General features: G+C 36.1%; 1 protein-coding gene across 1 annotated transcript in view; it reads left to right on the top strand.

Moving 5' to 3' along the window:
• SYNE1 (spectrin repeat containing nuclear envelope protein 1) overlaps positions 1-15,299 on the top strand; it is a 317,978-nt gene that overhangs the window by 120,382 nt on the left and 182,297 nt on the right. The window contains exons 35-46 of the mRNA XM_068151740.1: positions 512-739; positions 1,312-1,407; positions 3,096-3,283; positions 3,361-3,484; positions 3,825-3,991; positions 5,163-5,316; positions 5,590-6,218; positions 6,860-7,039; positions 10,334-10,484; positions 11,912-12,070; positions 12,843-13,025; positions 14,854-14,955. Coding sequence (XP_068007841.1) covers positions 512-739; positions 1,312-1,407; positions 3,096-3,283; positions 3,361-3,484; positions 3,825-3,991; positions 5,163-5,316; positions 5,590-6,218; positions 6,860-7,039; positions 10,334-10,484; positions 11,912-12,070; positions 12,843-13,025; positions 14,854-14,955 — 2,361 coding nt within the window. The remainder of the gene's footprint in view (positions 1-511; positions 740-1,311; positions 1,408-3,095; positions 3,284-3,360; positions 3,485-3,824; positions 3,992-5,162; positions 5,317-5,589; positions 6,219-6,859; positions 7,040-10,333; positions 10,485-11,911; positions 12,071-12,842; positions 13,026-14,853; positions 14,956-15,299) is intronic.

Here is a 15,299-nt window from a genome sequence, read left to right on the forward strand (position 1 = left end):
ATTATACAATAGAATTTTAAATTAGAAGATTAAACACTCTATTAGTTTTCAAATCATAACCTGTTTTATTTTGTAAGTGCTTGAAAATTTGCTAAACAATCAACTGTTAGACTTCAGCTTCTGAATGATATTGGTTTCAACTTACTTTTTTTTTTGCCTTTTATTTACTTTGAATCTTTAAGAGAATTGTGTATTCATTTGAAATAAGAGATGGTAAAATATGAACCACCTTGTCTGCTTACAAAAAATATGCACTTCAGCCAATTCTAGTTGTTTTTCACAGACAATTTATTTAGAGCAGACTATTTTTCAAACTTTTTTCGAGCACTAATTTCAAGAAAAAAATTGCAGGGCATATTGAAGAGTTTGCAGCTGTTTCTTTCAAGAGATCAATGAACTCTCCTCATAGTTACTTATTTAACAAATAATATTAGCAACTCAGAATGAAGTGGAAAATATTATTCAGATAATTAAAAAAAAAGTGTTTATTTGCTATTACTTTACATTTTAGGTTATTAATAAAGAAATAGATGGCAAAATAACTGGAATCTCAAAACTAGAGGATGAAGCCAAGTCTTTTTCCAAGTTTATTACCTCTGGAGAATGTGCACGTATTAAAGCCAAACTGACTCAAGTCAAAAGGTATTGGGAAGAGCTAAGAGACCATGCTCAGAGACTGGAAGGAACAATCACAGGGAATGTATCAGCACAGCAGAAATATGAAGAAAGCCTTAAGCAGGTAGACAATGTAAAATTTAATGGATTGTTTGCAGCAATATGTAGAATTACTCTTTCCAAAGCTGAATATAAAAGGCATATTATAATAGGATGGACTAGAATATATGAGCAGATTTTTAAGATAATTGCAAGATCTCTGTGCATAAATTTGTGCTTTGAAAAGAAGGCTCAGGAAGGCACTGAATTATATACATGCTCAATAAATTGTGCTGTCTTTTGGAAAACCAAAGTCATTCTCCTGCATATTGCAGTAATAAACCACACCTATATCTCTTATAAACACTTCTTGTAAACCCATCTTGGATTATTAGTAGGTCATAAGGAAAAAATAATAATACTGTCAATACTGTCAATACCCCCACACCCCTTCACACCCCAATCACAAGGAGCTGAGCACGATTAGCATCTTTCAACTTCAAAAGACATTCAGCACTACAAAAGCTTAGGATATAATATTCTATTAATATTTAAGTATTAAATACTTAATACTAAGTCTTTAAAAGATGTCATTTAAACCATTATTTATATATTTCCTGCAAGTTTTAGACTCTCTGGTTTGCCTTTTCTTGATAGGTGCAGCAGGCAGTGTCTGAATTTGAAGCTAAGGTAACCGAGCCTCTCACATGCTCTTCAGCAGCAGCAACTTACACAGCCCTTCAGGATTTCACGGTGAGCATGTGGCCAGGAATTCCTGCCACAGAGTCAAGGGAAATGGTGCCACACCGACCTCCTCAGGGAAATGCCAGTACCCTCTGGACCAAGGGCTGATGCCACACAGCCCAAGGTGGAGACAGGAGAAGGCCCCAGCTGCTTATTGTGGTGGGCAGCACCAGGGAAGGCTTAAGCAGGATTCCTTAGATAATTCATCTCAATATTTCAGACAGGCTTGTAAAGTTTTTCCCCACTGTAGAGAAAGGAAGACCTAAAAGGTTGGATTATTCCTTCAGGTTCTTGTTTTTAACATTATGAAAAGGAAAAAATAAAAGCATATCTGTTAGACCTTTTTCCTCAGAGATTTTAATGAATCTTGGATGTTGGTATATAGAACTCTGTGATTTTTTAAAATATTAAATCTCATTGGAAGTAGGTTTTTGGGGAGTGGAATGCAAAGAGTGAACAGAGTTTGAACTGAAAAGCTTTTGTCTGTGATGCCAGAAATCTGTGGATGTTTGGACTTTTGGTTCAGTCCATCACAGCATAAACAAATATTGGATTTGTATTCAAACTAGAATGAATTTCATATCTCAGGGAACTTGGTGTAACAATTTTTGTCTGAGTTTGTAAGCTTGTGATGTGTTCTTCACACAATAATCATCATCTTTTTATCTAAGAATATATTGTAAAATCTTTTAGTCATACTGTTCTTGCAGTATGATACATACAATGTCTTCTGAGGTTAGGGTTACCTATTTCCAAAGGCCATATGCAAGGAAGACCTGGCCTGTTAAAAAAAAAAGCTTGACACTTGTTGAGGAAACATATTTCACATATGGAGAGTCTGTTTCGACAGCACATGTAACCTTTATTTGTAGTGGCTTTTAAACATTAAGAATAGGCTGATTATACTACTGTAAACTCTTGTCCTGCCTACAGGATTGTGATAATCCAATGCTTTAATTGTTTTAATTTATTATAATTTAAACATCAGTGGCTTGTTGCTGTATATTTCATATTTCCTCCTCTACATGATTTCTTTCACAACTGTGATTAAAACCATTACTACTCTTGTTATTATTGTACATCTATGAGTAGAAACTTTAGTGGTCTGAGATTTATTTAATGTTGTGTTTTTCTAACATATTGTACCACGTGTCAATGATTTTCAAATGAAGAAGTTTCCTAGCTCTCTAGAAATGCCATATTGGAAAGACTAGTCAACATCAGATGCCATTTCTATGAAAAAGACCCTAAGCTAACGCTGATAGAAGTTTGCAGTAACTATTCCCTACCTCTCCCATGTCATGACCTGAGCTGCAAGTCTGGCAGTCCTCTCATGTCAGAGTGAGCTTTCGTGTTTACTGTATATGTACAAATTAGAGCAAGTCTTAGATGTTAGTGAGTTTGTGGTTTGTCCTATATGATCAGCCTGTGTCACTCATTCAGATCTTACTCTTTTGTTGATGTTTTTCTTTAATTTTCTTTTTAAGAAAGTCTTTCCCCACTGCAGGCTGGTTGATTGATATCCCATGTATCTTGGGATTGTTCTGTGCAAAATGTAAGCTATGAAATGACTTCATAATCTGGTGCATGTATCATTGCTTTAAATTTTGAATAGAAGTACAGACTTCTCTACACCCTCATTGCCATAATTCTGTTGTTTATGTATGCTGCTTCTGTTTCTTTGACATTTTTGTTAGGACCTTTGTCATACTGTGGAAAAACTGAGCAACACACTGGCCTCTCTCTCAGCCTGTGCTCGAAAGGTGACCAACAAAGAAAAAGCTGCTCAAGAGGTCACAACATTACAGCAGAAATATGAAAAAGTGCTAGAAAATGCTAAAGAGAAACAGACCTTATTAGAGACTCTCCTGGCTCAGTGGCAGAAGTAAGTAGACTCACATCGGTAGTCATTATGTGAGACCAAGGGGAAGACTTGAGTTAACTACGTTGTGATTTTGTTAGGCAGGAGAAGCAGTTGTCTGCCTTCCTGACCTGGTTGGAGGGATGTGAAGCTACAGCCAGGCCTTCAGAGGAGTATGTTTCTCCTGACAGAGTTAAACTGGAAGGTGAACTGCAATCACTGCAGGTATGTTTCAACTGAAAGATTGTCCCTCTGTAGTTCCCAGTTTGTTTCTGTGTCTCTTGAAGGATGGACTCATTCCATTATAGTCCTCATTTGATTCTGGGCTTTGGAAAGGTCCTAGGGAAGTATTAAATTATCACTGTATGAGATTTAGCTCTCTGGGAGGTGTTGAGTTCCTGCTTGTCCTAATGGACTTCAGTTCCTCCAAGAATTTGTCTGTAGTCATTCAGTTGCCTCAAAATAGCGTACTGGAAACCTGCAACAGATTTTTTATTGGTTTTGTTATTTTGCAAAATATGATGGCACACTTGATTGCAAGGCTTATATTCTATTGTTTTTCCAGGATTTGAAAGCAGATATTGAGTCTCATACTTCAGTCTATGCAAGCCTATTACATTTAAATAAGTCACTATTGCCAACAGCTTCTGAAAAGTGTGTGGAAATGATGAAAGAAAAATTTGAAGAGCTGGATGAGAGGTGGAAAGCTTTACCACAAACTGTTGACAAAAGGTGTGTGCTTCAGAATGGTTTTCACATGTTAAATGAGAGTGACCATTATTCAGATGAGGAATCCCAGCTCTGAAACAGTTTCAGCTTCCTGTTAAACCCTGATCTCCCAGGAATAGGATGTGGGGAATCCCACAGATTTATCACCCTGTCTTCTTGGCACAATCTTTTCCTGTGTTTTTGACAGAAGAGTTCTGCTTGCAGAAGTGTGGGGCTGGAAATGAAGATAATACTGTATTTTCTCAGTTACTTGCAAAGTCTGTAATATCTGTGCTGCATTTCTTTAGTTGTACACTTTAACTTGTGAAAAACCACACTATTAGCTTTGAAATTTTCATTTGCCAGAAATACTGTAAATGCTCAGTTGGTAGGCTGTTGGCTCATGTCAGGCTCAGGAAAACTGCCTCCTCCTGCAAACCTGTGTTACCATATATCTAGAATTCAGTTGTTTTGGTGATGAAAATATTTATTTTACTATCTGTAAAGGAGCTTAATTAATAGACCCTAGTCAGTGATGTGGTTTCCTAGGTGCATTATCAATATGTTTATTTTACAATATACTGATCTTCTACATAGCATTTCACATTAAAAATTATACAGACAAATTTCAAAGGGAAATGGGAAGGTAAATGACAAAACCTTTTTTAAGGTGAAGGTTTAAAATCTTGATTCTGCTGGGTGCCTAGTACTCCTCTGGATGCATTTCTCCTTTCAGTCACGTTCCTCTGAGAAGACTTGACCCTCACTTACTCACCTCTTGCCTAAATGAATAAGCCGCTCACCTTACAGGCAGTGTTGCAGGTGACAGGGCAAACAGAACTGCTACATCTGAAGACTGAAGGTTAGGTTCTATCAATATCAGCCTCTTTGCTGGACTGTCCCTGTGAAGAAAAGTTGAAGAACATTACTTAATTGATTATGACACTTCTAATTGCTGATATGAATAAAACAGTGGAAACAGAAAAGAGGCAAACTGGTGCTTTCAAATATTATGTTATTCTCCAGTTAAAACATCAACACAGCAGTCATGACACTTGTAACATGAGTTAACATTCTCTTCTTTCCTTCCACCTGGCATTGATTTTAATGCTGTCTCCAGTTAGCTGTGATTTTGATTATGGGTAGTGATTAATTTACATCAAGTGCATTCATATTTACATCTGCCATCTTATAGGATCAACTTCCTTCAGTCTCTTGTTGCTGAGCATGGGCAGATTGATGAGCTCCTGCTCAGGTTTTCAGACTGGATTAAGCAGTTTCTTGCTGAACTACAAGCCACCTCAGAGATAAATACAGATGAGCAACAACTAGCTGCATCTCACAATAAGGTAAACTTTTGGATGTAAGTATTAAAGACAGAGAAATTTTACAGTGCAGTCAGCTAAATACTCATCTAAGACTAGTATGAGGATTTTCATTTGTTTGAAAATCAATACGCTGTTGCAGTCACATGCAGATTTTAAGCAAAGTTATAACATTGAGTTGTTCTGACTGAAAATCCCTCAGTAATACTTGTTTTGGTCATAATTTTAGTACTAAAATATTTTCTGAGCTTTTGATAGGAATAGTAAACCTAGTCATATTTTCTTTCTTTCTCATAGAACCACTCAATGGAAGTCCAAAGTAAGAAGCAGCAATTACAAAGTCTGAAGGAACATGTAGATAAATTGTGTTCTTTCAGCTGCCCAGAGGACCAGCAGACATTGCTGGGAAAGACTGAAGATTGCTTTCAGATCTTCCAGGAGGCAAGTCAAATAACTAGCCAAAGACAAGAGGCTCTAGATCAGCTGAGGGTATTCTTAGACTTTCGTAGTGCTTCATCAGGAGCGCTCCACCAGTTGAGGCAGACGGTGGAAAAAACAGGAAATATGGATAAAGCTAAATCTGAGCTTCTGGAGAAGGAACTCAATGATGTCATTCAAGAGCTTAACAAGCTGGAATCTATTGCCATCAGTTTGGATGGTTCCCTTACTAAGGCCCAGTATCACCTGAAACAGAGCAATTCTGAGCAGAGGACCTCCTGCAGGGCTGTGGTGGATAATCTGTACTTGGAACTGGAGGCAGTTCAAAACCTACTGGGAACCAAACAGAGTGAGGCACAAGCCCTTGGAGCCTTGCGAAGATCTTTCATGGAACGTAAAGAGCAGCTACTGAAGAGTTTTGAAGACACTGAGGAAAAAGCTGACAAGGAGGGTCTGAAGGAGACAACACTACAAGCCCTCCAGCAAAGGTAGAAAAAAATGATTAATCCTAATATTGGCATTTCATGATTTGCTTTCAATCTCTAGACATTTTATGATGCATTGGAGGCATATGAGTTTTCTGCCCGAGTACCTTGTTTTGTACTAGACATATATATATTTAAATTTTGTAAGTAAATTATCTGTTTGGGTGGAGGAACGTGGGCAGAACCTGGACTAATCTTTTATATTGAAAGTTCAGAAGATTTGTTGTCTTAGCAATTTATTTTGTCTGAATTAATCCAAGTTCCTAATAGCTGTTAGAAATTCCATCTAACAGCTGTCTCTGCTTTTACAGAACTGAAGACTATACATGTGCTGAAGGAATTTAAAACACTTACTATCATAAAGTATTCATCTAAATATTTGAGTATATTTCCAAGTCATTGTATGAGGTGAAGATATATATATATATCTCTTTGTAATTGTATAGCTGTAGTTGTATCAGGAAAAGGACATTCTGAGCCCAGTTGTAGCAGAAAAAAATCCAAATAACACTTCATTTTCTGAAGATATTGTACAAAATGCTAGAAAAAATGGGAACTTTATGCACAGTAACAGCAACTGTTTTATACTTCCTTCTTCATCTTTTCTCATGCAAAAAAAAAAAAAAGTACCTTTTGAATTGCAGATTAAGGATCTTTAACCAGCTTGATGAGGAGTTGAATTCTCACCAGCATGAACTTCAGTGGCTCACGGACAAAGCAAAACAAATAGCCCAAAAAGATATCACACTTGCCCCTGAGACTGACAAAGAGATAAACCGCTTGCAATCTCTGTGGGAGGATACCAAGAAAGTTATACATGAAAAGTAAGTAGATCTTAGACTTAAGGTGAGAAAGGAGAGTATTCTTTCAATGGGGGAAAGAGACTCTGTTATTTAGTATTTTCTTGCCATATTAATCCCAATGAAAAGAACAGGGCTTATATGTTAAATGCTTAATTGAAGATCATAAAAACCAACCAACAACATAGTATAAACCAGGATATTTGTACCAGTTGTAGTTGTAATATAAATAAAGTCACAAATAGGTCCTCAGGACAGTACTTAGAGATATACTGGGCTTTCGGTTGCAAGTTATTGCTTATCTCCATTGATATTTCATTATCATTCTAATGAGAATATACTCTCCTCATATATATTTTCCTACTCTCCTAATATTTATTTTCCTTCTCTTTTGGAAAGGTGTTTCTGACAAACCTATATTCAGTGGTCCTAAATCATTCTTATATTTAAGTCTGTCTGCACAAGGTACCAGGCTTCTAACAATCATTAGTGTATAGTCAGTGATATAACAGTTTTGTGTATCAATGAATGCTGATAAAGAAAGGAACTGATGTAACTAAAGAAATTTTCATCTTACAATTTCTTTGTTTTAGCTGCTTCTTCATCACCTTTAAAAAAAAACTTCTTCAACTATCCTTTTTTGGTTTTTTAATTGAATGGTAAAATTAAGTACTAGATTCATTCAGTACTATATTATCCTCAATAAACATAAATTTTGTCTAAGTGCAGAAGCAGAACAATTCTAAGCCTGGCTAACACATCAATAGGCGTATGAAATTTTGTGATCCCCATGGAACTGCTGGGTGGTTATACTAAAATGATGAGAATAGAATAGAATAGAATAGAATAGAATAGAATAGAATAGAATAGAATAGAATAGAATAGAATAGACCAGACCAGGATATACTAAAATGATGAGAATTAGAATAGAATAGCATAGCATAGCATAGCATAGCATAGAATAGAATAGAATAGAATAGAATAGAATAGAATAGAATAGAATAGAATAGAATAGAATAGAATAGACCAGACCAGGTTGGAAAAGACCTTCCAGATCTTCAAGTCCAACCTATCAACCAACACCATCTAATCAACTAAACCATGGCACTAAGTGCCTCATCCAGTCTCTTCTTAAACACCTCCAGTGATGGTGACTCCACGACTTCCCTGGGCAGCCCATTCCAATGGCAAATCACTTTCTTTGAAGAACTTCTTCCTAACATCCAGCATAAACCTCTCCTGGTGCAGCTTGAGACTGTGTCCTCTTGTTCTGGTGCTGGTTGCCTGGGAGAAGAGACCGACCCCCACCTGTCTACAACCACTCTCCAGGCAGTTGTAGACAGCAATAAGGTCTCCTCTGAGCCTCCTCTTCTCCAGGCTAAGCAACCCCAGCTCCCTCAGCCTCTCCTCACAGGGTTTGTGCTCCAAACCCCACACCATTTTGCTGCCCTTCTGTGGACACATTCCAGCAACTCAACATCTTTCCTAAACTGAGAGGCCAAGATTAAAAAAAATAATAATAATTTGTGCTGAAAAAGGATGTATTTTTTCCTTTGGTTTATATACTATGCTGTTATTCTATTTCCTTGATTGACAACATATAGATGTTTGTAAATATCCTGCCCCTTAACCATATCTTTGTATTAGTTCTCTCTTGAAATACTGCATAGCCCCATAAATTGCATTTCTGTTGATTTTTGCCATCTGAATTCAGTATGGTTTTCTAGTGCATTTTTAAGAGATGCAGAGATCTGAACTAAATGAAGAAAGGATAGCTTTCTATAAAAATGTCCATTACTCCTTTATTTTCAGCAGTACTGCTATTTTATATTTTATGTTGCATGTTGGTGCAACCCATTTTTTTTACCTCTAGAAGTATTTATACTAGCAAACCAAGATATTTCCACTTGCATGTGCCAACAGCTAGACCATACCAGCCTAATAGTGAAGAAACCATAAAATAGCTGTCCCATTACTGAGGGTAAATGAATTGTCCCATTTTCACATACGAGGGTAGTTGTTGCCATCTTTATACCTAAAACTGAAAAATGCTCAGGTACCTCAAGAATCCTTTCTAATATATGAATAATGTTAAGTTTTGTTTAAACTATTAATTTAATTTTAATTATTTGTTAACTGTTTTCTGTCTTATATAGACACAATTTTATACTGTGCTGAACCTGATTACTTTGGAGAGTTCTTTGGAGCATTCAGAGAAGAGCCAGTTCCTAAAGTGTTTTTTTTCTCCTTCTTGGCAGTGTTATATTTCCAATTTTCCTTTCACTGAGAAACACTTTTCTACAATTAAACATATCCACAGTGCTAAACTTCCTTGTCTATCTTCAGTATGAAGACTGGGAATGGTCAGAATAGGTTTTTTTTTTTCTTCTCTCCATGGCCTGACTAGAAATAGGCCTTTCTGGAGAGAGGGTGGAAAACGTATTAGATCTGTTCTTAGCAGAAGGTTATTCTGTTCTTGGTAGAATGACAGACAGGTAAATTGAATTTAGACCTCAAAGCGTTCATCTGACAATTGGAGGACAGAATATTCAGACTTACTTTGCATTGTAGTCTTCACTTTTGCTTCTTTTTCACCTGCCAAAATACTCCACATTAAAGAAAAAAGTGAAAGAAAAAAAAAAAAAAAAAGGCAAAAAAGAAGAGCATTGAATGCCAGTGTCATTTAGTGTGGTTTCCAGTCAATAAGATATCAGGGTATCTTAGGATATCAGGTAGTGATAGAACTAGGGGGAATGGAATGAAACTGGAGGAGGGGAGATTCAAACTGGGCGTGAGGAGGAAGTTCTTCACCATGGGAGTGGTGAAGCCCTGGAATGGGTTGTCCAGGGAGGTGGTTGAGGGCCTGTCCCTGGAGGTGTTTAAGACCAGGCTGGACAAGGCTCTGGCCAGCCTGATCTAGTGTGAGGTATCCCTGCCCATGGCAGGGAGGTTGAAACTAGCTGATCCTTGTGGTCCCTTCCAACCGTGACTGATTCTATGATTCTGTGATTCTATGATTAAGATGCTAAGCTTAGGAAGTGAGAAGCTTGAATTCCAGTTTCAGTCTTTTGCTTAAGTCAGTTGCTTTGGGAACTGATATGCATGAGATGGCAATTCATATACTGCCTCTTAAGTGAGATGTTTTGTGATGCATGAACTCACAGTGATTTGTAAAAGCCAAATACTAGTATCCTCTTGTCTGCCTAAAACATGTTTAGCACTGCATCTTGATTTTCCCATGGCGAATCACTGTGTCACATTTTCCTTCTTCAGAAACATGACAGCAAATGGTGCTAACACAGCCTTTTCACATTACAGAAAGGAACAATCTAGCATTCTTATAGATCTGATGAGGGAATATCAGAGATTGAAGTCAACTGTAATGAAAGTCATAGATAGTGCTGACAGTGCTTCTGTGATCAAATACACTTGGAAGGATCATGAAGATGTCAGGCGAACTTTATCAAAGGTAATTACATATATTTTCTTTTGAGGGATTTAAGTGATTCTGTGATTCCTTTGGATGGATTTCTCCTTTTGAAAGGTGCCTTTGACCTTGGGGTTTAAACTGTGCAGAACCTGATGAGTAAAGAATGTAGTCCTTTCACCATTTTGTGAGATCCAGTAATGTGTATTTGATTGCTACTACTTATAATTTTAACACTTAGAAGTACAAAATGTTAATGCATATGCAAAGCATGTTATCTGCTCTTTATATATATAAAAAAAATGAGAATATATTCTTATCACAGTAGGAGATGATATTTCCAGTCAACATACTTTAATGCTTTTCCATATTGGGTAATTTTTTAATAGCTAAAAGTCAACAAAGATTAACTACAATATTGATACAGAGATAAGGAATTTGAATCTCTGCATTCCATTCATTTCACTGGATTATGTTTCTAAACTTTTAAATTCTGCCATACACTCAGTCTGTAATTTCTGCGTTAAAATTCTGACTGTTCATTTGGAGTGTGATTTTATTTGGAAGCCTACTGAGTTCTTCAATAAAAATTCTTCAGTCAGATCTGTATAAACATCACTCTAAACTGTACATGTGTATGGCCTCTTTTTAATATACATTTTAACCAGTACTGAAAGCCAGAGCAGAGCTCACCAGCCTAACAATAAATGCATGTAACTTCCATATGACTCCTCTCCTTAATCTGAGCCCTGGAGAATTCACTGCTACAACAGTGGAGACATTTAGGCCTGAAGGAGTTGGAGCGCAATATTTTGCACAACTCCTGTCATAATAAAGTAGGCATGGCCATACTGCATCCAGATTAGTAGCTCACCTCTAATACTGATCTGAAATACTTCTTACAGAAAAAAAAGTATAAGATGCTTACTGTGGTCCTTTCTCAGTATGCTGTCACCTCTTCAGTGAGACTGTATTAAGGACTTCCCTATGCGTAAAAGTCCTGAAGATTTTTTCTAATTCCTTTCTGTTTTCCAGGCTCTCTAGTAGTAAGGGGTTTTACAATTCTCAGTTTTTTACAACACCCTCTGTTTACCCTGCTCTAATTACCAAACTGATTTTAGATAACAATTAGTCAATAATGGTTTGTTATTATTCAATGTTAGGTATGTAGAGTCTGAAGAATAGAAAGAATAATAAAAATATTTGCTGTAAGTCCTAAAGATGTCTGATTACCAAGTGTCAAAATTCAGAATTTATTATTCCCACTTGTGTGCTTTAGTTATAGGAACAGTTATGCAATTTGATTATGCTCATGAGAAAATCATGTCAGTTGTTCTGTATTTCGTGGCATACTGAAATATTACAAGGTATGCTGAATGCTTAATATATACCACAGAATGGGTGCCTGCAGGGCTGGATTTTTCTTTCTCTCAAGTCTTCGTTAAACAAGCAAATATTTGTGTCCACAGCATGAAGCGGCCAAGAATGATCTGAGTGATAAACAAAAAGACCTGGATACTTTCACCAATAAGGGAAAACATTTGTTAGCAGAATTGAAAAGAGTGCGTAACTGCGATTCTACTGTGATAAAAACAGATATGGACTGCATGGTGGACAAATGGCTAGATGTAAGAGTCTAGTGTTTATACACTAAATATAGTTTTTAAGTTGGTGTAAGTTTACAGTATTAATATTTTCTTAGTATTTTAGAGTGCAAGTATTCAGTAAAGTTTACTTTTAGGTAAATCTGAAAGAGTCAGTTATATAGATTTGGTATCCTTTGTACCCACAAAGTTGTGACATCCATTTGATGAATTTAAAACAATGTCTTAGAACAATGTATGAATCCTACTATTATAAATTTTCTCAGTGTGCACTTCTGAGTACAAATTTGGACTGGATTCTCACCTAATATATGCCGGTACTACTTTATTAAAATTAATTGAAGTAAACAAATTAGGTAGCAAACTGTATTAAGCTACACCATGAAAGATGTGAATATACTAAAGACATAATTATAGCAGTGAAACATAATATATAAGCTAGAATTTTACATTTTCGTATTTATATTCCTTTATTAGCATATTCCTACATAACACAGGAAGGATAAATGTAGCTGTTTTTAAAGATAAAGTTGAGCTGAACATAAAACTGTTTCCCAGTAAAAAATATGCAAATTTTTAGAAACACCACATAAAAAGTCATGTTCATTTTGTTCATTTTATGCTCTGGGTATCTAAATTGAAGTTAGAATACAGAAGTTAAACCTAACTCTAAGAAAGTTGGCTTTAATATGCTTTATTAAGTATTTCTGATGCGCTTGTCCTACAATTGGCTGTAAAATAAAGACATCTAAAATTAGTTTGTGAATGGTGTTGATACGTTCTACTGTCCTAAAAGGTGTCTGAAAGAATCGATGGCAACATCGACCGGCTGAGTGTAACTGTGTCTCTGTGGGATGACATCCTGAAAACTGGAGATGAAATGGATGGATGGTGTAATAAGTGCATTTCTCAGCTGAATGAAGGCATCAGCAACTTGAATAACAGTCAGAGAATGGAGGCCCTCCTGAAAGACTTCCAGGTGCTTACCCATAAATTAGTGATAAAAAATTTCTGCACCAAAATCTCAGATGGTTTCAGGCACATAGATAAAGCTCTGATGTTGCACTGTGTCTCCTGTTCAAGTAGTAGTACCAGTGGCTAGCTGACAACATTCCAGTCCTTTTTTTGTGAAGCAATTTGTTTCTGTCAGAAACAAGAATGACATATCTGTTACTAAATCTAAGTTCTGTAGTTATTTTGGCTCTAGCAGTATATGACAATGTGTTCTTATGGGCACAACAATTTCCAAAAGCATGGCATTGTACTGAACGCTTTTCCAGTAAAAACTGATGGAAATCTTGGACAACTTCATCTGGAATTAAGCAAAATAAATTAGTAGTTTCTAAAATTTCATCTAAAAAAGTAGATTCGCCAGACATTAAAAAAAAATGTGATGGACTGGAGGGCAAATCTTAATTTCAGGTTCTATCACTTTCAGTAAGATGATCTTTCTTTTTTTGGATAGTGTTAAACCCGTTCTAGAAATCTAGCCAGTGTTTGGGATGCAATCTGCATTCTGCCTCTATTAGCTTAAAATATGCAACAGATCTGTATATTTTAATATTGTTCTGAGAGTCACGTTCTGCTCTATTTGAAATAAATGATGTCCTTAAGAAGATGCTCTATGAACCCATACAAGCAGTGAGATATAATATAAAATAGTGCTAAATCAGTATTTTGCCTCAGGACAGGCTTTATCTGATGTCTTTCTCATTAGTATAGCAATCAGACCATCTAATTTCATTGCTATTAATAGTATTTTGGAGTAAGATCAGCCAGCAGCCAAACCATAGATGTACCTGATTCACAAGAGGGGCAGAACAGCAGAAGTCATGAACACTGTGTGTACATTTGCAGTTACAGAACACATAGTCCATAATACTTTTTTGCACTTTCTTTTTTTGCAAAGGAAAGAGGAAAGTTAGTTCGCTGACAGAAGGGGGCTTGCCCTTTCAGCAATCAGAAATACATGAGCATGGACAGACATAATCAGTGTATCTTTTGCATGGTCCCTTTCTTGATCAGTCTTGTATTATGTCCTTCCTAGCACAAAATACCCACAGGATTGTGTTGGGGCCACTTGAGCTTCAAACCTTCAGTGCAGCAATTTAATTCTGCAATGCACTGTCCAGTCTTTAAAGTGATCTGTTTGAATTTTTAAGAAAGAAAGTTTAGGTAATTGGATACACACACCAATTACTTACCTAATACTTAAGAACTACAATTCTACAAGTTATAATTTTCTCTTTTATTTCACTGTTGCTTTTTTTAATAAGTAGAATATGTCTTTATAACTCAGATCTGCATGGCCGCAATAAATGCAAGGTCCAAGTATGTCAGTCTATATTTTAGAATTCCCTTTTGAGGTTAACATTTATTTTTGTGTCTAATTTTTTTCCAGTCACTCACTTCCTTGTAATAAAAAACAGAGAGTACATGTATTATACTCAGCATGCCATTAAGTGGAACCTAACAACTGCAGTAGATTTTTTCCAGTGGAATAAACAATGACATTCCCTCTTTCATTCAGCCAATTTTAAGAAACTAAAGCTGTTAGTGCATCTTAAATGCTAAAAACATGCATGGTTATTTTAATGGAAGAAAAAGAAACCTCTAATCCAAGCCTAAAAAGAGATGGAAGATTTTTAGAGAAGAAAACTTATGGAACAACTGTGTTTTCCCTCCAATGGCTAAACTTTGTTTACATTTTCTTTCATTTTTTTATTTGCAATTGAGGAAGCTTCCTTCCAAAGGTGTAAAACCTTCTTAGAGTTTGGTAAGAATCTTTGACCACATCTCTTTTACAGTCTCAAGTCAAGGATAAAGAACTGAAGTTGGAGCAGCTTAGTTCCAAAATTTCAGATCTCAAAGAGCTGACCCATAGTCAAGAGCCTCCTGCAGATCTTCAGGTAAAATAAAGATATTGGTAATCACAGACTGTATTTCAAGAAGAAATTTATTCAAGGTGACAGATACAACATAATTTATCATAAATATCCTTTATTCATTTTTTTAAAGTTGATTTAGTTTTATTCTGAAAAAAATAATGCCATGAAATAATTGAGCATTAGAGTTGTATCTTTACTAAGTCAAAATAAATAGTCTATGAGGTAGCTAATAAGATATGAGCTAGATGATATTCACAGTATCACAGTATCACCAAGGTTGGAAGAGACCTCAAGGATCATCGAGTCCAACCTGTCACCACATTTCTTTACACTGTAGAACAGTAAGCTGCATTATATGTGAGTGC

The sequence above is a fragment of the Melanerpes formicivorus genome, unplaced genomic scaffold (genome assembly GCF_026170545.1).
Source record: "Melanerpes formicivorus ecotype bairdi unplaced genomic scaffold, bMelFor1.0.p_v2 SCAF_2, whole genome shotgun sequence".
Taxonomy (NCBI): domain Eukaryota; kingdom Metazoa; phylum Chordata; class Aves; order Piciformes; family Picidae; genus Melanerpes; species Melanerpes formicivorus.